Raw genomic sequence first — 24,507 nt, forward strand, 5'->3', positions numbered from 1 at the left:
ACTTAAAAAGTTTTGCAAATCGGACTGGTACCTGACACATGTTTCAGTTAGCATAGCAATGTAACACTGCAAAACGTTCGTACCGCAAAACGTACGCGTGTGGACGTTTTGCGGCGCATATCGTACACATGTGGACGTTTTAAGTGCATATCGTACTTGGTACGTTTTGCGGCGAGAGTGTGCCTTTGCGCCGCATATCGTCCATTTTTTCTGTATTAATATATATTTTTATTGGTTCTGTCACTTTCATATAGTTTCAGGTAAAGATATGAAGAAATAAACATTAAAGTGCCATATTTTTGTGATCCTATATATTCTGACTTTTTTTTATTTAAAAAAAAAAGAAATATGCTTTAACCGAGGATGTTTTTCGTATAGATTTTTTTTTGAAATGAAACCAAGCAGCAGCAGCAGCAGAGATATAAAAACGATGATATTGAAATAAATGTAATCTTATAGACATTCAGAAAAGGACGGCTATACGGACGGACGAACCGGAGATTTGACTAAGTGAATGACAAAAATATTAAAATTAAGCTTTGCTTTGGACAAAAACATTTCATATAATTGCATCAAGAAGTGGGGATGATTTTTTGTGTTCTTGTTGACTATGGAGGTTTGGTTCTATCGTTCATTTTTACAGGGGATGAATGAGGGCTTTTGACAGCGTAGTCATATTTGAGCGAGAGAGCTATATTGTCATGAAGATGGGATCTTTAAGTCGCCTAGTCATAATTGAGCAAGAGAGCTTTTGTCGCGGGGGCGGTGGTGGGGATGAGGTTGCTTTTAGCCGCCTAGTCATATTTGAGAGAGAGAGAGAGAGAGAGAGAGAGAGAGAGAGAGAGAGAGAGAGAGAGAGAGAGAGAGAGAGAGAGAGAGAGAGAGAGAGAGAGCTTTTATCGAGGAGGGAGGGAGATTTTAGCCGCCTTGTCATATCTGAGTGTGCGAGCTATTGTTGTGATGGGGGAGGGGCTTTAGCCGCCTAGTCATATTTGAGCAAGAGTGTAAATCGTTTTGTTTGAATGCCATAATGTAATTTTATAATTGAACAATGTAATTTTATATTTGAACAAAGCAAAAGGTCATGGTCGCTTTATATCGCCCACCTGTCTATAAAGGCTCCAGATGACAAGGGTAGATAACATTGAATTTTACAAATTAAAAGCAAGTACATTTCATGTACTTGGTCAGAATCTGGGTAACTGATATCAGTACTCAATTCTACGTCTGAAATCATCATCAATATCTTTATATCTGTAAATGAGAAAGATGTGGTAATTTAAGCAAAATTCAAAAGTGACCTTGAGGTCAAGGTCATTTCAAGGTCAATATTATAGTTGAACTATTCACGATGTCCGTCCGGTCATAAATGTATGAATGACATCAAAGAAATTGCAGTTTTATCACAACTAAATAATTTGACTTTAAAATATGTCTTTATTTTTATTATTCAAAGGCAAATAACTCTTGACATATTCAGTCGTTTTAGCTCATAAATGAACTTAATCGAGACTTATTGTTATACATATTCTGTATAAAAAAATTAAGAATGGAGAAGAAACGAAAGCACTAACAAGGTGAAATAAAGTGCGTTTTTTGTTGTTTTTTTTTTGTTAGATTTAGCCTATAATCTAACTTTGATGAGATTTTTATGGTCATAGATATTCTGTTGAAAATTGTCAAGATTGAAGAAGAAATGAAAGCGTTGGAGTGGTAACAATGTGAAATATAACAGATATTGTAATTCAAGGGCAGATAACTCTGGACATATTGCTTAGGGTATGTGGATGCTAGAGTTGTTACAAGCTAAATTTGGACGGACAGACAGACAGGCGCATACTCAGGTGAACTAAAATTAACACTCAATAACACCTGATAATAACTGGTCAAAATTAACGAAAATTATATAAACTTTAAAATATGGACGTTATGCGGCAGGACCATGCCTTTTTGCCGCAAAATGTACGTCAGAAAAATGTGGACGATATGCGCCGCAAAACGTTCATATACGTACGTTTTGCGGTACGGACGTTTTGCGGTGTTACATAGCAATGCAATAACACCTCTTCTATGTGTTCGAAGACGAATATTGAATAAAACTTCATCAAAATTAATAGTTTTGATTCCTTTATCCATTTAAAATTTCAATTTAAAATATTATGAGGCGCAAAGGATACTTCAGCGTTCAATATGGGAATACACTTCAAGATGCCAACTCATGTTTGAATGCACGTTTTTTCGCACAGATGCATGGGAAACTAGAACCTCATCGACTTAAAAAAATAACTAACAATTCTTTTGAAATTAAAACATTTTTTTACATCAGCTCAAGGACTTTCTTACACTAGGTTTTCTATATAGAATTGAATAAATCTGCTTGCTTGAATCCAAAGCTTTGCGATGTGTAATTTTTACATATATTTTTGTTATTGGAAATAAAATGCTAGGGTCAGCTACAGTTCATACCAGCTCTGAACGAAATCAATATACAAGATTTCTGTAGGATCACTGAACTGTTAAAACATGACTTTATCCTTCGGTAAGAATTTCATGATGTTGCATTGTTTTAACCTTACCCTGCTGACCGCAACTGATTCTATACCTATACCACCAATGCAGACTAAGATCACCCGGTACGCGTGCACTGTTCGCTAGTCTGTCAGGACATGATCTGAATCGTTTTCTTAAAATTATGAATGCGTATGTCCAGATGAAAGACAGACCAGTTGCAAGGAAAAGACATATTTCTGCATGAATTTAAATATGGATCTTTTACATATATACAGTCCATATTTAAATCCATGTGCCCTAGTACAGAATGCAAAAGTATTGTGAAGAGTTTGAAATCATTTCACAGTTTAGAGGTCGGTCCTTATATGTAATTTATTTATAATACTTGTTCTAATATAAACCATCATCCGATCAGAAATTTTATATACATTTAATACATACTATTTATGGTATATGGTTTTATTATAAGATTTGCGTGAATTATGTGCATGATGAATGTTGTTTTTCTTCCATGATTATATAACAAAAAATGCGAATCTATACATATGCGACAAATGCTTATTTATTAATTTTTAATTTATTATTTTTTTATTCATTTTTATTTATTTTTATTATATTAAAAAGAACCAGTATGTAGATCTATATTTTTAATGCAAATCTCTATTGCATGAGCTTGACGGTCATTTGCTTAAGAAAATAAAGTATATCTTAATATCTATAATATTCATAAATGAAAAAAAAACAACAAAAAAACAAATCCACAAACATTCTATGGCATGAACTTTATTTAACCCTCCTTTCACCTTGTGTGAGTATAATCATCTCATGAAAAACCGTTCAATTAAAAAGTCACCTTTGACGCAATACAAAACAATCCAATTTACTGAATCAGACTTTTCACATTTGAACCGAACGTCAACGCATGTTAACCTTTTACCCCCATGTTATATAGATCAAGACATGCATTTAATACGCAACATTTCCTCGTGGTAATCACTGGTCAATATACGCAGAAAGAAGCTGGGTTCAAAAGTCGTGAACCCGTGAACCCGCCTACAACAAAACTCTGGGGTCAATGACCGCTGTTTCATACTCTCGAGCTTTTTATTTTGATGACGCAGCGATTATTTTGTGATTTTTTTCTTCACTTATATAGATTTTCACGAATATTATCAATTTTGATATTGGGAATTTGTTCGCAAAAAAACCGTAGATACCGCAGAAGATGACCGAATATTGTCTTAATTGTATAAGTCTATTTTTGACATTTAACACACATGCAATCTAAATAAATTAAAGACACATAATGCCTTAGAAACTATTAATTTCTTCCTTCTGTAGAAAGGGTATATATGTGTTTTATTTTTTTTATAAGAGATTTAGTATACATATAAGATACTTATCAGCTGAAGAAAATTGTGTTGAATGTGAAATATCTTATGATAAAGATTGCAAAATGTAAACAAACAATATACATGTAGTATTTTGACTTCTATACAAAATACTAAATCACTATAATTGTACTAATTGCAAAAAGAGAAAAGAAGCAAACGATGGTTCCGCTTTACATACAATGAATAACATCTCTAGAAACTATAAGAGGGCAACAAAAATTAAAAAAGAAACCAAAAAACTTTTGAAATATAACAATGATTGTAAGGCTTTTAGGGCCTTTAATTCAACAAACTATCCAGACACTGGACAGCGATTATCAATGGGAATTTCGAGTATATAGGTAGAGACAAGTGTCGGAAAGTAACTATACAGAAACGCGTGCACTGGAGTTTAATGATAAATACATATGTTACTGATATTTCCTTTTTTAAAATTTTTGATTAACATGTCAGTTGAACATAATGGGAGAACACCATACTCAACCGAGATATCCATAACCCCTTGACCTTTAATGAATAAGAAATAAACATGTTAATTAAAACATTTTATAGAAAAATATATACAACTCAGGAGATCAATATCCACCAATGTCCGATGTATAACCTTATATCAATCCTTTTTTAAAAACAAAATACATTCAAAAGTTCAAATGCATAGTTTTTATATGGATAAATATACTGTGTTTGGCATTTTTATTTGAAAAAAATAACGCTTCAAAGTTTGCATGTTTGTAAACAGTTTTATAGTTTCAAGGTAAATGGTATTTATTTTTGTTTTGTTCGTTTTTTTTCCGATAAAAGTATGGTTATTTCTTGTGCATTTGAAGTTGTAGTACATAACTTGGTTATCATTCTTTTTCTGTTGTTGTTTTTTTCTGTTATTGTTGAGTTTATTAATAAAAAACAACAACAACAAACAAAATAAAACAAAACAACAACCTGGCGATATGATTTTGCAGGGTCAAAACAACATCAAATTCGGTATACTTGTACCTGTTTTAACATCATCAACATTTTACATTTTAGCATGATGCATATAATTGTCTTATTGGCCTCCCGTGCATCACAAAGGTATGTATACAGTATATCGAAGAGAATGAAAATATACCATATAATTATCTATTAGGCGCATTCATTCAAAATCAATAGCTCACCATTTGGCAATTTCATATTATTTAAAGACAAGATATACGACATGCCCGGGGTCAGTACCCTCAGTGCCTGAAAGGGCTGATGGACCCTTTTAAGCTTAGAACAAACACACACGCACACACACACACACGCACGCACGCACGCACGCACGCATGCAACCGCGCGCGCGCTTCAAAGTCTGTATTTTCAATTACGTAAGTTCAATGTTAGAACAAGGTTTTTTTTCTTTCAAGATCTAAACCACCAATTATTAGATCGTATGAGAAGCCTGCAAATATTTTGCCCAAGACATAACATAGAGCGACGACAAGATTAGGAAGAGATGCTTTATCAAAAAAATCGACATGTACCTTCTGGCAAACCAAAGAGTGTCAGTAAATGTCTCATACTGCCAACTCCTGTCAACTGCAAAATAGCCATTAAAGTCCTAGAAATAAGTCAGGAATGACACAGATGTTACACGGAAAAGGTTGCTTGTTGAAGGACATTACTAGTATACCCAGGATCGTGTACCCATAGCATGTTATAAACCTTTAATAGATGTGTCCATGACTGAATAAGTGAAAGATCATCCATCATTTTTAGAGAAATTGTCAGAATATGTAGAAACCGGATACCGGATAATAGTGCCGACCATGTTAAGCGGGACGGACGTGTCGGCTGATCTAGGTCTGCACGAATCGCAAGGGTATATTCTGTTTTTGACTTTTCGTAAACTCTCATAATTTTGTCTCACTACCTTTCAATTTGGAACCATTAACCTTATGTCCGAATTTTGGGCCGTTAAACTTAAATATATAAAATTATATTATAAAAATGACAAGATTGTTGTACCTATATCTTGTGACAGATTGTATTACTTCGCTTCATTCTCATTTTTACCATATTAGGAGAGTAAAACTCCACATGGGATTGTCACTTGTTATTGTTAGAGTCCAATACCCGCTCAATCAATTTGTTGACCAGTGATCAGTCGCCAAAGAAAACATTAAAACAGCGCAATCAGCGAAATGAACAGTGAAATGACCAATGACTCAAAACAGTACAATAATAAACAGTTGAGACTAGTAAAAGAATAAGAAACTAAACTCTTTCAAGACAATGAAAAATAAATAAGGCGAGGACAATCCCACAGTTTGTTGTAACTTAATCGTTTCAGAATTATCTAATCATTTAAATAAAACACATCCTTTTAGTTGTTCTCTTTTCAACTTAAGTAAGAATATAAAATTAGTTCCGTAGGACTGCCTCCATTCAGCGCCAAATGTAAATATTAAAGTTTGCCACCAACGTTCAGAGAGACATGAACATACAAATATTTAAAGGCACATTATGTCTCAGAAAATTCAAATCTATACTTTTTTTATTCTTTGGCATTAAACAATGCTTTAATGCATATAATGAATTTAGAGCATCTTATATAGATGTTAAACAACCGACGAATGTAGCCTTAAATGTGCAGTAAATATAGCAAAATGTAAACAAAGTAGTACTTTGATTTCTATACAAAATCACTATTTTTATACCATTTGCCAAAGAGCAAATGATAGTTCATTTATATAGCCAAGTGATAACTATTTTTTAATCTGTAACAATATACCAAAAATAAAAAGTTTTTGAGAAGTAAAAATGATAGCATTTCGGAGGCTTGGTGGGCCTTTAATTAAGATCATGTAACTCAAATCTTTATGGTTTTATATCATAAATATGATGCTCAAATGAAGATTTGTCAATATTGTAAGTTTCAAAAAGCATTATTTGTAAAGATATTACAGCATTTACAATTCATGAAAATAAAGGGAGGTAATTAGAAACTCATTTTCGATAAAGTCTTAGCCAATTTTTTAATAAGAAATGAATACATATATTTTAATGATTACTTATAATGCGTATAAACATTTGCAGTACATATTTAATATATTCTTGATTGTTTGGAAGAATAATTATATACATATATAAAATTTCACGTGTTGTTACATCCTTAATTACAACATACAGGATCTTTAACATCAGTCTATACATGTATGTTGTAGGTTACATTATATAAAATAAAGAGTATGAAACTTCACAAAAATGAGTTATGAAACTTCGAAGACATAATAAAATATTCAACAAGTACTACATGTGTATATATGTGTACAGAGTGAAAGCATGTGGAAACTATGCTATTAAATGCTATGATAGAACTAAAATTACTTTAGAAATCTTTGAAATATAAAACTTACACTTAATTCATTAAAACGAATTAGAAAAAGTTAGTTTACCGTCGTAAAGTTATATTATCATGCCCGGCCGTAACACTATGTTAAATAACTGATACATTTGGAAGGAAAATGTAAACTTTCTTTTATCGTCATATGTAATGAATTACTTGTTTTGTTAAACAAACTGATATATTGGTACAATAAACAATTAATTAAAACTTCTTTTAGTAGGCCTTGTTATCGCACATGTAAATTAAGTAAGTCGGCAAGTCCATCGATTGGTTGGTTGGTTGGTCGGTCGGTCGGACAGTCCATCGATTGGTTGGTCGGTCTGTCTCTCTTTTCTGCATGTAAAGTGTGAGTGAGTTGATTGTGTGTTAAGACACGTCTTACATAATATAGAAACATATACAAATGTTTAAATACAATGTAACAGGAACAAAAACACTGGTTTCGTGGACCTATAAGGAAAATAACACTCTTTAGCAAGTTATGTGTTTGCGACAAATGGTGAATCTAAACCGAACAAAAAATAACTATCAAAGAAATATTCGAATACTTCTTATTATCTGCGTCATTTCGCACCATCGAGAATAACATGAAAAACATGTTTCGTGAGTATCTGAGTGGTGTGTGCGTTTGATGTAAAAATGCGTCCTGCGATGTAATTGCAAGACATCTTTCAATCAAAGCAATAAGGTACGAAATGGTTTTATACTGTAGTCATTTAATTTCACATATTTTTATTAAATGATCCGCGTCACGACAAAACCAACATAATGGGTGTGCGACCAGCATGGATCCCGACCAGCCTGCGCATCCGCGCAGTCTGATCAGGAGCCATGCTGTTCGCTTACCAACCCTAAAGCAAGTAGAGAAACTGATAGCGAACAGCATGGATCCTGATCAGACTGCGCGGATGCGCAGGTTGGTCTGGATCCATGCTGGTCGCAAACCAATTATGTTGGTTTTGTCGTGACGCGGCTCAAATATCCATCATCACTTACTATTTATTGTGATATTTATAAAGAAAAACGTCAGCAATTACACTAGACTGGTTAAATGGAAGTACATGCATTAACCACCATCTGCGATTCCGTCCCGAGCTCCTATATGGAGAACCATTCAGTCACTTCGTGGACTGTCGGTGTCACAATATAAATAGTAACACAAACATTGATCGTATATATACCAACATAAGTAATTTATAACACAAATTCATGCGTGCAATATTATAGCCGCATTAACGAGAGACTTATTAAATATATAAATGGGTCGCTTAAAGCGGACGGAATTCGAGTTTCAGCTATGTTGATGCTTGGTTAAGTCAAACAACCGCGATTCAAATTCAACATCATTAAGACAATCAATCGATCTTTGAAAAAAGTAAATTGCAGGTTAATGGCCTATGTGTAACCAAATTAGAAATGATGATAGAGTATGATGTAGGGTTATGGCGTTGACATAAACTGCGTTTTAAATGACAATAATAGACATTAATTATAATACACCAATCACATTATGCATTAGGAATAAAATGTAGTATAATAATAAAATATATATAGCTTTCTTTAAGTGCACAATTTAGTAGCTAGATCATTATTGATAATTGAGCCGCGCCATGACAAAACTTAATGCGACCAGCAGTCTGATCAGGATACATGCTGTTCGCTATCAGTTTCTCTGTTTGTTATCCATGTTGTTCGCTATCAGTTTCTCTGTTTGTTATAGGGTTTGTTTTTGTGTACGTGTTTTAGAGCAAGTTTTGAAAAACTTCCATATCCAGCAATGAAGTTATTGAATACATTTTCATCGGAGAAACAACAGAGATGAGACAGGCAGGTAGGAAAAAGCAACTCTGCAAGGTTCTAGGACAAATACAAACTTTCCTCCTAATAAAAATGACCTCAAAATACTTCACATCTTCTTATATTACAAAGATGTTATATATCATCAGTCCATAGTAACGCTTCGATTTTATCTTAATTTATGTAGATTTTAAGAATAAAGTCCAAGAAATTTATGAATAACAAAAATATGAAATATGTTATTGTTATCGCTGCTGTTGAGGATTTTGATGTCGTTATGTTTTGCTGTTGTTTTTGTCGTCATCGTCGTCGTTGTTGTTGTTGTTATTATTCCGCTGATCCAATTAGAGCAGAGACTGTTGCTGAAAATGCTGTCAGCGCAACGATGTGGAAACCTAACATGGCCATCTTCAACATATTGTAGTCCTGAAATATATATGTCATGGGACATTTTTTTTATTTATTCCTATGAAATATACTTGGTCATTGTAAATTTAGATGAACTATTGCTCGGAGTTTTCTTTTTATTCATGCAGAAACATCATCATTTTTTAGAAATTACACACACATATATAGCACATGAATAACTTATCCAGTTTGCTAAATAATTGCGGTTGTTGTTGGAATTTATTTGCCATTCTTTCCACCGTGACAGCTTTACTTTAAATGTATGTCTATTAAGATATATTGTAATATAATAAAGTATTTAAATAAAGTATGTTTTATAGATCATTGAACATTTGTTTTATAGTGCCATGTGCATGTGAAAACTATGTCCCGGACAAAATATACACGTTTAATCATCTCATATCTAAAGGTGAACATCTATGACAAAATGTCTTAATTATTATGATTAAATAAATGGTCCCTACACAAATTTTCATACTTTTATATAGCATTTGACCTCTACATGTGTCTTGGAATTGATGAAATTTATGATATATTAGTGTATTTAAGAAAGTAAACAAATAGTTTAAACAGTGTCATGTTTGCACCAAAGATATAGAGTGAGACTGGGGTAGGTTACCTTGGTTCTTTTGTTTCATTTCCTTACATGTATAATCTTATATCATCACATATTATGTTTTTATGACCTTATCATTGAAGTTGAATGATAGTTAAAGTACTAAAATAAAGGTTATACATTTATGTTAAGAGAATCTGTCTTACAATGAAAAAAAGCATTTAAAAAAAATCAGACTCATTCTATGTAAAACACTTCCGTGTATATGTTCCTTATGCATGAATATTTGTGAGAAAAAATGTATAAGACAAGATAAGATATGCTTACGCTAGTTTTAGCATCTTTCCCTGGAACTGCATTCCCTGAATTCTGGAGCTCAAACTCGTGCGTCCTTTTACCTACAAAATGAACGAAGGGGAGACAAGACTTACATTATTGGCATTTATTCTAAACAGAGTTTCTTCCCTTGCAAGTGATGGTACAGTGACAGCCAGCTACAATATTGCATTCCCTTTTTATTAAATTTACGGGGACTCTTACAACCAGGCATAATCTGAATGGTATTCTTCCGCGTTTTAATTGTTTGTCTCTTTATAATCATAATGATAACTCTTAGTGTTCAAAACATCTCGCCGATTACCAAATGGTAATCGGAAATGTCCGAAACTGTTGCAAACTAAACTGGTTTCTGTCTTTTGATAGAGTTTTTAAATATTAAACTTATTTGAAGAATACAACTTATTTTGCTTATTTCATGACCGAATGGTCAATACTTGTAAAATGTTTGTAATACTTATTTCATATAAATTAGTATGAACCTAATCTCCCATCAGGGAAATTGCTCATTACATTACGACATAAACTATAAATAACTTGGATGGCTGTTGTTATACAAAAAAAATCTTACTTTTCTGGCTCAAATACCAATCGTAGAGTAAAAGACCGATTTCAACAACGAATGTCCATCCACAAAATACACCCAACAATATCACAGCGGCAGAAGATATTTCTAAAGTATTCAAGATGACTCCAGAGAACATGTTAATAACTGGAAAACAAAGAAAGAAATTGTTAGATATACCTATATAGTCAATCATTACCACTTTCTGGAACACAAGTGACATGAAAATGTTCATTGCAAAACTTTACTTTTCATGTCTTTTCATTTTTTAACATTTTTTTGTTCTTTTTGTTTTTGTTTCTATTTTGTTCTACTCTCAAGGGCTATAACTTTTAGTGCAAATACTATTTTCATAATTATGATTTTATATTCCAAAATGTACTTTCCTACAAAGAAAGAAAAACTTAAGAAAACAAAACATAGTTTATTTACTTACCCGCCATGATCTGTCCAGCTACTCCCACAAAGGTGTGAGCCACTCGGAAAATAAATCTTTTTGTTGTCCCTGGTTTAGGACGGAAGAAAGCCATGACAGGCTAAAACAAACAACGTATGTGTGATAAGTATAAAACGTAGATTGAAAACATGTAGTATTTCAATAAACTTTAATAGAAAGCTAAGTGTTTTATCTTCCGTATGCGTGATTTTCTAAAACACCTTTATGGATAATTAAATTAATATGAGTTACATTCTCAATTCGAGAGTAGAGAACAGACCAAAGTGTGTACACTTACATTAATCAAGACAATGTCGATTATAGAAAGCCCCGGATGAGACAAATACATACACTTATATATATACATAACAGTGGAGTGATTCCAAGCACACTAACATAACAGTGAGGATTATTCCAAGCACCTGATGTGATTATTACGTACACTTACATAACAGTGAAAATGATTCCAAGAATACGTACACTTACATAACAGTGAAGATGACTCCAAGAACCGGATGTGACAAATACGTACACTTACATAACAGTGAAGATGATTCCTTGCACCAGATGTGACAAATACATAAATACTCACTATAATCACGGCTAGGACAATGTCAGTTATTGAAAGCCCCGGATGTTACATTACGCACGACTAGGGCAGCGAATATGATGTGACAAAAACGTATGCTTACATTAAGAATGACAAGAGCCATGACTATGATTCCAAGTACCGGATGTGACTTCTTGAAGGTTGTTCCAACTATCTGAATGATATAAGAACGTAAGATTATAGAAAAAAACTTATAAAGAGTTGAAGTGTATAAATTAATTTATATATATTTTGACTGTAGTTTACAAAATCATGGTTTGAATTTTGAAAAAAAAAATCCTAAATACCTGTACGAAAGAAATATGTTTATTTGCTTAAAATGCACGAAATATAGGTTTAAACCTTTCTCAGTCTAAGAATGTAACTGGTCTGTATTAATATATGTATATGAAAATGGGACTTACAGTGACATATCCGCCAACGTCAACAAAAATCATGATGAAAGATATCAGTGTAAGAACTAACACGCACACCATACACGTCCTATGTATCTGAAATATGTAACACAGAACACGAACAATAAGCATATGTGAATCTTAAAATGAACCATATTATTGTCTGTACGTCAATATTTCACAAACCATATGCACATATTCTAAATTCTAAATCTCTAGGCCCCTATATATCTCTAGGCCCCTTTATTATTATTATTATTATTATTATTATTATTTTAAGAATTTGATACACGGCAGAGTAGTGCTTTGGCCCAAAGGAAATACATACTTATTTCAGGGCCGATTATCACTTCCAAGCCCGTCTATGACACACCCTTCCCTGCTCGTCAATGACACAACCACATGGGGTGTGGAGCTCCAAACGCATTAAAATTCAAATAAAATGTATATTTGTCGATCCCAGCACATATCAATCAATAAAACTTAATATATTGACCATGATCGTGGAGAATAATATGCGTCGATGTACAAAAGGATCATATAAAAATATTGGAAATGGTATAAAAAAATGATTTTAAAGTAAGGTATGTGGGTTTTTTTCCAGCACCCTTTTTTATTTTTTTTTATTCCAAAACAGCTGATATTAAGTTTTATTGATATATATGATAAGTATACATTTTATCTGGATTTTAAGACGTTTGGAGCTCCGCTCCACAAACCAATAATTATTGTCTGTGATATGTTATGTTGACGGCATGATAATCTTACCGTGAACCAAGGTTTAACACCGAACCATTCCACATGTTCTGGCCATGCTGTTTTATAGAAACGTGCGGCAAATACCCCTAGTGTTGAAAACAATGTCCAGGCAAACACCATTAAAATGCCTGAAAATGAAAAAGTTAAATGTCTTGTTAAACATACTATTTTCGGAAGTCTTGATCTGGTGCAAACCGCCTCCAGACGCACACGCTCAAAAACGCATACATAAAATAAAGACCCTGTGTGGTTAAATTTCTTGCGTTATAAATGTATACAAGAAAAGCATTGATGCAAAGCATCAAAGGGCGTCCAAGAAAGAAATGCAGCAAGTGAAGATGAACTAGTAGACATCTGATGACCAGATATTCTTATATAATTATACTTTTCAATGGTTAATTGGTTTTTACCAGAATTGTATATCATTTATGAATGGGCAGACAAAAGACATTGTTCATCATGAACTTTGGTAGGCATGCTAGAGATTAGAATATTAAATTTTTTTTTCCACAGGAACTTGAAATTCTATCAATATTAACGATAATATCCAAAATATACAGGTCTATAATATCCAAAATATACCCCCTATATGGTATAAGTTTATTTATATTATATAGGGGGTATTTTTGGATATTATCATTAATATTGGTTATTTGATAGAATTTCAAGTTCATGTGGTATTTTCTTTGGAACATACAAAATAGTAGTCAAAATGAACAAAGTCTGTTAATTGATTTATTGGGAGGTCAATCTACTATTTTAATGAATTACTTCAAAAACCTCGTCTGACCCACCAGTGTGTTTACATTCCTATCAATAAACCCATAACAACTCATGTTAAAATTGCAGACGAAAGTTTCTGTTGTTAAAATGTCACAATATTCGGCAAATGAACATTCCACTCAAACTACCATAAAATCGATTGCCTTCAAACAAAATATAGAACAGTGTTAGCTAAAGAGACTTGAACTATAGTATACTACTGCTAGACCTGTTAACTGTCGCACAACGTCAAAATAAAAGCGACATTTAAAGTTATGAACTAGGTCTATTTAAATATTCACGGTAAAAATGTCATAAGTGCAATCAGGGCCGTAAAAAAGAAAACCGGAGAGACCTACGGAAAAGACAATTTCAAAATGATAATACTATGATATAACAATTCGTAAAAATGGCCTACTTAATTTTTTTCTATAGATTTATAAAGAGTGCAATTAATTGTTTGAATATGTTTGCATTTCATTTCCTGCAAAATTCTCCAGTTCGTTATTTATTACCATAGCGCGACACGAATGACCGTTTCGTTAAACTAAAACTACTTCTATAAATAGATTTTCGGACTTTCACAATGTTAAGGTCATCATTCTATTTATAGGTACAACAGAAACATACATAATAACCCACAAGATTAATAAAACAAAAAACGACGAGCGCGATTAATTGACGAATAAGATAAATCATTTGAATATGTTTGCATTGCGAACTTCTCCAGTTCGCTATTCCTTGTACATATCGCGAAATTTCATTTTTAATAATCAAACACCCTCATACCAATCGGAATGATCGGCTTTTATGACAGACGAAAAGCCCCGAGAAGTTGCAATTGCCCTTTAACAAAATCTGATTTCATTCCATAAAGGGCGTGTATTGTAGACAATTTATTTATATTAAAATATTATTCTATATTGATTTATGTCTTACCATGGGCTTTAACAAGTGGTCGTTTTATAGCGGTAGCGCTGATGTCGACTGTGCTTTGAAAATCTGCTTTTGCCGTGGATACAAGCGGTGGTGACGTGTGATAGCGGATAGCTCCTGCAAAGTAAAAACATTTTTCGTATTTCATATTAACTCTTCAAACATAAATTAACTTAAATTAATAAACATAAACCCTGCACCATTTTGACTAACTCTCCACTCAAGACAAAGTCACTTGTGCTTACAGTATCATCTAAGCTAAATAACTGTGGATTGATTCCACATAGTGCAGTGGTAATTACCTAAAGCTGTATTCATGGTACAAGCTATATACGATTTGCCAGCGTTTGCTGGCGTTTGACAAAGGCGTTCCATAACGTTAGTGTGTACTAGCCGTTGACAGCGTTTGTCAGTGTGAGTCAGCATATACTAGCTATTGTCAGCGTTATTTTTTTCTCTTGACGCAGACGACCTTTTGTTAAAGCAAGTACATTGTAATTATATTTGTCACAACCAAGTTACGTTTACTTATGTGTAATTTTCCTTATTATGTTGTTAAATTGTATAGAGCTATATACGTTTTGTATTTACTGCCTTTTATTGTAAAAGAATGACGTCAAAGTGCCTGTCTAAAAGAAGTATGCTGATATATTTCCTCAAAAGCAAATGTAACATGCTAAACAGTTAAAATCCTACCTAAAATGTTTAGCGTCATATTGTTTTCCTGGAAATTTTGGATATACATGTATCATAAAAATGCATTAATTGGTCACATCCTATATCCTATATCCTTTTGTGTATTTTGTTGCAGTTTAAATGAGATATACAGGAACGAGAAAGGAATGGAAGTGTGGAATACAAAACAGGCCAATAAACAAACTGTACACTATAGTTGCACTTCTACAGTCCTGAAAATTCCACTCTGTTATTTTATTGCCGCGTATTTATGTCCGTCGGCCGCCGCGAGACAAGTGTTCTGCGAAGGTGACATGCGCCCCAGGAGAGGTTTGTCAACTGTGTTTACAAAACCTCTCTGAAATCTTAAGCCTGTATTGGGACCTTTTTTAAATGATCACAACTTACAACAGAATTTCAAAACTTTCGAAAAACGCCGATATCCAGCACAACTTTAACCAGCCTCCGCCAGTCAACACTAAGTCTTTGAAAAACTTTTGTGAATGTATGCTTTAATTATACAGTCAACTACGTGTAGTTAGTACATTATTTACCTCCAACGTTTGGTCCATGAGCATACAGTAAATACCAGTCTGTGTCCATGTCGAAGAAGTTACTTGCACTGGGAGCAGCACGTTTCTTGCGGCCTGTTACCGTATTGAAGGTTTTACGTCTCAAAAACGAACATTTCAACTGCCCGTTACTATATGATGTATTGATAGCAGACAATCCGTACTGGTTCTGTTGATATTGATTAAAAGAAATGGCTTTCATTAGATTTCAATATAAGAATGGGATTTCATAAATATATGTTATCGAAAGTATAACAAATGTTTAGCAGAGTTTAATTTTATTTAAATATAAAAGTTATATCAGCCACCTATTCTAATGTAATGTTTTGAATAAATAACATTTCAATACCTTGAAGTTGAACCGTAATTGGTCGGTTTATTTCTAGAAATATGTTAAAAGAAAGCGCCCGAAATGAGAACAGGGCGGTATCTTCCTTGGGAGAGATTTTTTTCCGTTGTGATTTTGTCAAACCCGCTATATAAACCCCATATATAAATTAAAATTAGTAGAATCACCAAACTGAATTCTGTGAGAAGTTAGCAGTGAACAGTGAGCTAAGCAAAAAGGCATTTCAATTTATATAGGGAAGGTAATGATCTGCTGTAATGCTCAGCTGTTTTGGGCATCTAGCAGGGCATTCCTAAATATAGTGTTAAAATGCTCTGCTGCAATACTCAGCTGTCTTGGCAATCTAGCAGAGCATTCCTAGCTTTAGTGAAAAAATGCTCTGCTGGAATGCTCAGCTGGCTAGCTAAGCTGGCTATGCAATCTAGCAGTGCATTACTAAATATAGTGAGAAAATGCTCTGCTGGAATGCTAAGCTGGCTAGGCAATCTAGCAGGGCATTACTAAATATAGCGTAAAAATGCTCTGCTGGAATGCTCAGCTGGCTATGCAATCTAGCAGGGCATTACTAAATATAGTGAGAAAATGCTCTGCTGGAATGCTAAGCTGGCTAGGCAATCTAGCAGGGCATTACTAAATATAGTGTAAAAATGCTCTACTGGAATGCTTAGCTGGTTAGGCAATCTAGCAGGACATTACTAAATATAGTGTACAAATGCTATTCTGAAATGCTAAGCTGGCTAGGCAATCTAGCAGAGCATAACTAAATATAATGTAAAAATGCTCTGCTGGAATGCTAAGCTGGCTAGGCAATCTAGCAGGGCATTCCTAAATATAGTGAAAAAATGCTCTGCTGGAATGCTAAGCTGGCTAGGCAATCTAGCAGAGCATTACTAAATATAGTGTAAAAATGCTCTGCTGGAATGCTAAGCTGGCTAGGCAATCTAGCAGGACATTACTAAATACAGTGTAAAAATGCTCTGTTGGAATGCTAAGCTGGCTTGGCAATCTAGCAGAGCATTACTAAATATAGTGAACAAATGCTTTTCTGGAATGCTAAGCTGGCTAGGCAATCTAGCAGGGCATTACTAAATATAGTGTAAAAATGCTCTGCTGGAATGCTAAGCTGGGTAGGCAATCTAGCAGGGTTTTCCTAAATATAGTGTAAAACTGCTTTGCTTGAATGCTTAGCTGACTAGACAATCTAGCAGTGCATTCCTCAATATAGTGTAAAAATGCTCTGCTGGAATGCTCAGCTGGCTAGGCAATCTAGCAGGGCATTCCTAAATATAGTGTAAAAATGCTCTGGTGGAATGCTAAGCTGCTAGGCAATCTAGCAGAGCATTACGAAATATTGTGTAAAAATGCTCTGCTGGAAAGCTAAGCTGGCTAGGCAATCTAGCAGGGCATTACTAAATAAAGTGTTAAAATGCTCTGCATGAATGCTCAGCTGGCTAGGCACTATAGCAGAGCATTCCTTAATATAGTGAAAAAATGCTCTGGTGGAATGCTCAGCTGGCTAAGCAATCTAGCAGAGCATTACTAGATATAGTGTAAAAATGCTCTGCTGGATTGCTTAGCTGGCTAGGCAATCTAGCAGAGCATAACTAAATATAGTGTAAAAATGCTCTGCTGGAATGCTAAGCTGGCTGGGCAATCTAGCAGGACATTACTAAATACAGTGTAAAAATGCTCTGCTGGAATGCTAAGCTGGCTAGGCAATATAGCAGAGCATTACTAAATATAGTGAACAAATGCTTTTCTGGAATGCTAACCTGGCTAGACAATCTAGCAGGGCATTACTAAATATAGTTTAAAAATGCTCTGCTTGAATGCTAAGCTGGCTAGGCAATCTAGCAGGGCATTCCTAAATATAGTGTAAAAATGCTCTGGTGGAATGCTAAGCTGCTAGGCAATCTAGCAGAGCATTACGAAATATAGTGTAAAAATGCTCTGCTGGAAAGCTAAGCTGGCTAGACAATCTAGCAGGGCATTACTAAATAAAGTGTTAAAATGCTCTGCAGGAATGCTCAGCTGGCTAGGCACTATAGCAGAGCATTCCTTAATATAGTGAAAAAATGCTCTGGTGGAATGCTCAGCTGGCTAGGCAATCTAGCAGAGCATTACTAGATATAGTGTAAAAATGCTCTGCTGGAATGCTCAGCTGGCTAGGCACTATAGCAGAGCATTCCGTAATATAGTGAAAAAATGCTCTGGTGGAATGCTCAGCTGGCTAGGCAATCTCACTCGCAGACTTTCAGGAATTTTCGGTGCCAATAGAAATAATGATATTTTTGACTTCTAAGGACCTTTAAGAGACTATTTCATTGTCCTGCGACATTTTTAATGACACTCGCAGACTTTCAGGAATTTTGGTGCCAATGCTGATATTGACAATTAAGACTTCTAGGGACCCTCAAGAGTCCATTTTGGTCGTCTGCGACTGATTCTTGGACATTCGCAGACTTTCAGGAATGGTTGGTGCCAATGGAAATAATCATATTTCTGACTTCTAGGGACCTTTAAGAGTCCATTTCATTGGCCTGCAGCGTATTGTTGGACACTCGCAGACTTTCAGGAAAGTTTGGTGCCAATAGAGATGATGGCAATTTTTACTTCTAGGGACCCGCCAGAGTCCATTTTTATGGTCTGCGACTGATTCTGGGACATTCGCAGACTTTCAGGAATCTCTGGTGCCAATGGAGATAATGACATTTTTGACTTCTAGCGACCCACCAGAGTTCATTTCGCTGGTCTGCGACTGATTTTTGGACCCTTGCAGACTTTCAGGAATTTTGATGCCAATGGAGATAATGACATTTCTGACTTTTAGGGAACCGCCAGAGTACATTTCTTGGGTCTGCGACTGATTCCTTGAGACTCGCAGACTTTCAGGATGTTTAGTGCCATTGCAGATCATGACTTTTTTACTTTTACGGACCCCTTAGTCATAAGCAGAGCATTTTTACCCTAAAATGTCATTATCTGCATTAGCACCAAAAATTCCTGAAAGTCTGCAAGTGCCCAATAATCAGTCGCAGACCAACGAAATAGACTCTGGATGGTCAAAAATGTCATAAATTGTAATTATCTCTATTGGCACCAACAATTCCTGAAAGTCTGTGACTGTCCAAGATTAAGTCGCAGACAAAAAAATTGGACCCTGGATGGTCCCTAGAAGTAAAAAATGTCATTATCTGCCTTGACATCAAAAATTCCTGAAAGTCTGTGAGTGCCTCAGAATCAGTCGCAGACCAAAAAAATGGATTCAGAAAGGTCCCAATAAGTCAGAAATATCATTTTCTGCATTGACACCAAAATTCCTGAAAGTCTGCGAGTGACTCAGAATCAGTCGCAGACCAACGAAATAGACTCAGGAGGGTCCTTTTGAAGTAAAAGAAGTCCCAGAATCAGTCGGAGACCAAAGAAATAGACACTTGAGGGTCCCGTAGAAGTAAAAAATGTCATTATCTGCATTGGCACTAAATATTTCAGAAAGTCTACGAGTGCCAAATAATCAGTTGCAGTCCAACGAAATTTATACTTTATTTAAGAATGCCCTGCTAGTTTGCCTGGACAGCTCAGCATTCCGGCAGAACATTTTTACACTAATTTTCAGAATGCTTTGCTGGATTGCCTAGCCAGCTGAGCATTTTTAACACTATATTTAGGAATGCCCTGCTAGATTGCTTAGCTAGCTGAGCATACCAGCAGAGCATTTTTCGCACTATATTTTGGAACGCTCTGCTAGATTGCTTAGCCAGCTGAGCTTGCCAACAGAGCATTTTTACACTATATTTAGGAATGCTCTGCTGGATTGCCTAGCCAGCTGAGCATTTTTAACACTATATTTAGGAATGCCCTTCTAGATTGCCTAGCCAGCTGAGCATAACAGCAGAGCATTTTTACACTATATTTTGGAATGTCCCGCTAGATTGCTTAGCCAGCTGAGCATAACAGCAGAGCTTTTTACGCTATATTTTGGAATGCCCCGCTAGATTGTTTAGCCAGCTGAGTATAACAGCAGAGTATTTTTAACACTATATTTAGGAATGTCCTGCTAGATTGCCTAGCCAGCTGAGCATACCAGCAGAGCATTTTTACGCTATATTTTGGAACGCCCCGCTAGATTGCCTAGCCAGCTGAGCATACCAGCAGAGCATTTTTACACTATATTTAGTAATGGCCTGCTAGATTGCTTACCCAGCTGAGCATACGAGCAAAGCATTTCTACACTTTATTTTGGAATGCTCTGCTAGATTGCTTACCCAGCTGAGCATAACAGCAGATCATTGATTTCCCAATATAAATCGTAATGCCTTTTTGCTTAGCTCACTGTTAACTGCTAACTTCTCACATACAATTCTCTTTTTCTATTTGAAATGCTTTTCTTTTGCTCTTTTGCTATTAAGATTCAAGTAAGACCCAATCAAAAGACTAACTTATTTTAACTATACTTGAAAGACAAACAATGCTATGTATAAAAACTCAATCTTTATATCTACTTAAGTAAATCACATATTGTTCCATAATATTTGTTTTTCTTTAATTAAAGATATCTTTATCCGCACTGTGAACAAAACGAGCTGTGATTTTAGTTCTACAATGAAAATTGCACGTGCCATGCACACAACATGACATTATTCCTACATTGTTAAAATAATCCATTTGAACTGTGACATATCATGCTATTTATAAAAGCCTGTAGGTCATGGGTAGATTATAAATCTTACTTGTGGTTTGATTACTTCCCTAATCATGCACGGTGTCAACAGATTTTATATGACACAGTAAGAAAAAAAATTATGTAAAAATATACCTGATCTAGTCGTATGTTATTTTTGTCGTCCGAATTGTGCGAGACGTAGATATTAGATGTTCCACTAGTGGAGAGACATTCAAACACACTGTCATCGCCCTGTATTAGTTTATACAGAATTTATTTTAATCTGATTGTGTAAGAAGCTACAATATAAGCCTAAATACACACATGAATGATTTTCTGTAACCAACCAATACAAAACATATACTACGTAAACTTTCTTGCTCAAGGAAACAACGAGCTTGTCCATTGCGGGGTTTGAACCCACGTGTAAATTCTGAGATGACTAGTCCTATGTTTTAACCACTTGGCAAGATTTCAGTTACATTAAATAGCAATACATGTATATTTATTTTCAAAACACGTAACATTATTTTGGAATAGTTTTTCTTAAATTTGACAGTTAAGGAATAATCCATTATCAATTATTTGAACTGGTATGCTGTATTTCTATAATTTATTTATATATATAAATAATATAAAATATATTCATCATGATCAGATTTTTCGACGAGGAAACCGAATCTTTATGCTGGAAAAATACACATTAGAAATAGCAGTCATGTTGGATTCATATGTTTAAAAGTCTTTCAGTAACCGAAATATCACGCTTTGTTACATTCACGGTTACTTAGCTATAAAAATATAATATTCATTATTCATGATTATGGACCATTCAAGTAATAAGGATTTTAAGTTCTAACAACAGTGTTTAAGTCTCGTTGAGACTTTGTAGGTTCACCTTTTGTCTGGAAACACTTCGTGTACAAAGTTTCCTACTTGAAAAAGTACAATATCCTTAGTAAAATGTCATTCAATTGACTTCAAGAGTTATGCTATTTTAAGTTACCATTTCCGTGTCATCTGAAAGACCTATGGCACAGTAAGGATCTGTCTCGCTTCTCGCGCATGTTAGCGTCAGCTCTATGTCACTTCCCTTCTCTATCCACGTGAGAAGAAAACTACACGTGACGCCCGAGCAATCGTGAAAACATCCAACCGTCTTGCCGCACTCGCTGTCTTTCTGTACTGTCTATAGAAAAATAAAATGTAGGTAAATATTATGTAAGGTGAAACACAGGCTATCCCCGTGTGACAAATATAACCATGATGAAGACACAATGAAACAATGTTTAGTATAATTATACATCATGAACATGAAAAGAAACCCCAATAACTATATGGCATGAACATGAAAAAAAGCAACAATAACTATACGACATGAACATGAAAAAACAACTTTTTAGGCATTCTATATATTGACCAAGATGAAATAATTGTACTTTTCAGTCTTTTTTTATCTCTCTTTATTACATGCTTTTCGGTGGTTTATAGAAATATATTAGTGATATAAAACTGGTAATTTCACTGTTTGAAACAGTGAAATTACCACTTTGATAATTTCACTGTTTTGAATTTAAACCCCTTACGTTGTTTCAGTGAAATACCAGCGTACACAGTACTGGGTACCATATTAATGCCGTGACGTCGTAAATGACGTCACGTTGTATTATTATTTGGCGCACTTTTCATTCAGTGATAGGTTTAATGCCTTTTTACAACGTTTTTTGCATATAATAAAAAGAAAATTTATTTAGTTCAGTGTAAGATCGAAATATATTTCACCTTGTGAACACCAAAAGTTCATATTTCACTCGTGGCTGCGCCACTCGTGAAATATACCTTTTGGTGCTCACTCGGTGAAATATATTCCGATCTTACACTGAACTAAACAAATATCCTCTATTTCACACACTGAAAGTCTGTGGTAGAAAGATAATTAAATATGATTAACATAGTCCATAAAAAAATGAAAAATGTATAAAAAAATCGGTAAGTAGCGTAAACTCTCGTATAAAATCATATTAATATATATTTGAAAAAATATTTCTTTCATTATTGGTCATACCGATGCGATTCAGATTATAAAATATGAGGTGGAACACGTGGTACATATTCCGGATACCGGAATATAGCTAAGGTTACCAATGCACATATTTTTTGTGTGTCAAGTAGTATAAAAAAAGAAAATGGAGACAAGTACTTTAAAACACTACCGAAATCTTTAAGACAGTATTTTGATGATACTTTGAACAATTTTATAGGTATTTGAAAACACTGCATTTTTCATTTAATCATAACTGTTAAATATACGTTTTAATTACTTGTGTAACCGGTAAAATGAAACAGAGGTATAGAAAAATATTACGAAAAAGTCTATATAAACATAATTATTTAATTTTATCCATGAAATATGGTGCTATATCAGTCAAATATATTTCATATTTTTTAAAAATAAATATGAAATAAATATGAAAGTGGGCGGAGTTAAAACTCATATTTATTTTAAGGGACTTCTTTCGCCATTTTGTTTGAAAAATCTGATAAATAAAAAACAACTTTTTGTTGAATTTTGCTTTGAAAACTATCTAGAATGATAGAAAATGGTCTAACTAAGAAAATTAATCCGAACACCAATATCTTAAATTCAGTTATTAACGCTATACAGACGTTTAAACAGTTGTTTACGTGACGTCACAATGTAGCGCCAAATATATCGCGTGCAAAACAAGACGCAATAATATATTACTGCGCGCTGTACAATTGCAGTTGCGTAGCAAGCAATAGGGTTTGTAACCATTTTTCTTTGATAATGAAATTAAATAAAAAGGTTATTTTTTCGTTTTTCGTGAAATATGGTATATATTTTCACTCAACATGATAAAATGCCACATATTTTCACTCGCCGTCCCGGCTCGTGAAAATATGTGGCATTTTATCATGTTTCGTGAAAATATATTCCATATTTCACTCAAACGAAAAAATATCCTCTTATTATTTTGATTTTACAGCAAAAAATGTACAAACATAAATTAATATATCAATCAAAAATGTTCTTACCGCTGCCTCACTTAAAGTGATACCCACTATTAAAATGCACGTGAGGGAGATAACATAACTCATTTCGTTCTGGAACACGAGATATTTCCTGATCATTATTGTCGACATAAAATAACAAACTAACACATTCTCATGCACTTACTTAAATAGTAAGATATTCAAACTTTCTGTTCAAATTCTATAAGGGAACCATATAATTTGAAGTATGTATAAATCAAACGTGCATGTATCTACGAAAGACCGGTGGGGACATTTCAACTTCATGAATTTCCGATATAAGTTTTCAACGCACGGAATTCAGGAATTCACGCTTTCAACTTAATGAATTTATTATTTCAACTTCACGAATTCACGATCTC

The 24,507-nt window shown here is 34.2% G+C and overlaps 1 protein-coding gene across 1 annotated transcript; it reads right to left on the reverse strand.

Annotated features, from left to right (window-relative positions):
* Positions 1-8,959: 8,959 nt before the first annotated feature.
* On the reverse strand, positions 8,960-24,313 carry LOC132741535 (putative ferric-chelate reductase 1). Its single transcript, XM_060729726.1, has 12 exons — positions 24,149-24,313; positions 22,098-22,280; positions 21,245-21,343; positions 16,062-16,248; positions 14,836-14,949; positions 13,144-13,262; positions 12,385-12,471; positions 12,063-12,134; positions 11,371-11,470; positions 10,941-11,081; positions 10,361-10,431; positions 8,960-9,495 (listed from the first exon to the last, which is right to left on the reverse strand). Exons 1-12 carry the CDS (start codon positions 24,254-24,256, stop codon positions 9,397-9,399), a joined length of 1,380 nt encoding a protein of 459 aa, XP_060585709.1. The 5' UTR covers positions 24,257-24,313; the 3' UTR covers positions 8,960-9,396.
* Positions 24,314-24,507: the final 194 nt, after the last annotated feature.

Source organism: Ruditapes philippinarum, unplaced genomic scaffold (assembly GCF_026571515.1).
Source record: "Ruditapes philippinarum isolate M1 unplaced genomic scaffold, ASM2657151v2 ctg6284_1_1_1_1, whole genome shotgun sequence".
Taxonomy (NCBI): domain Eukaryota; kingdom Metazoa; phylum Mollusca; class Bivalvia; order Venerida; family Veneridae; genus Ruditapes; species Ruditapes philippinarum.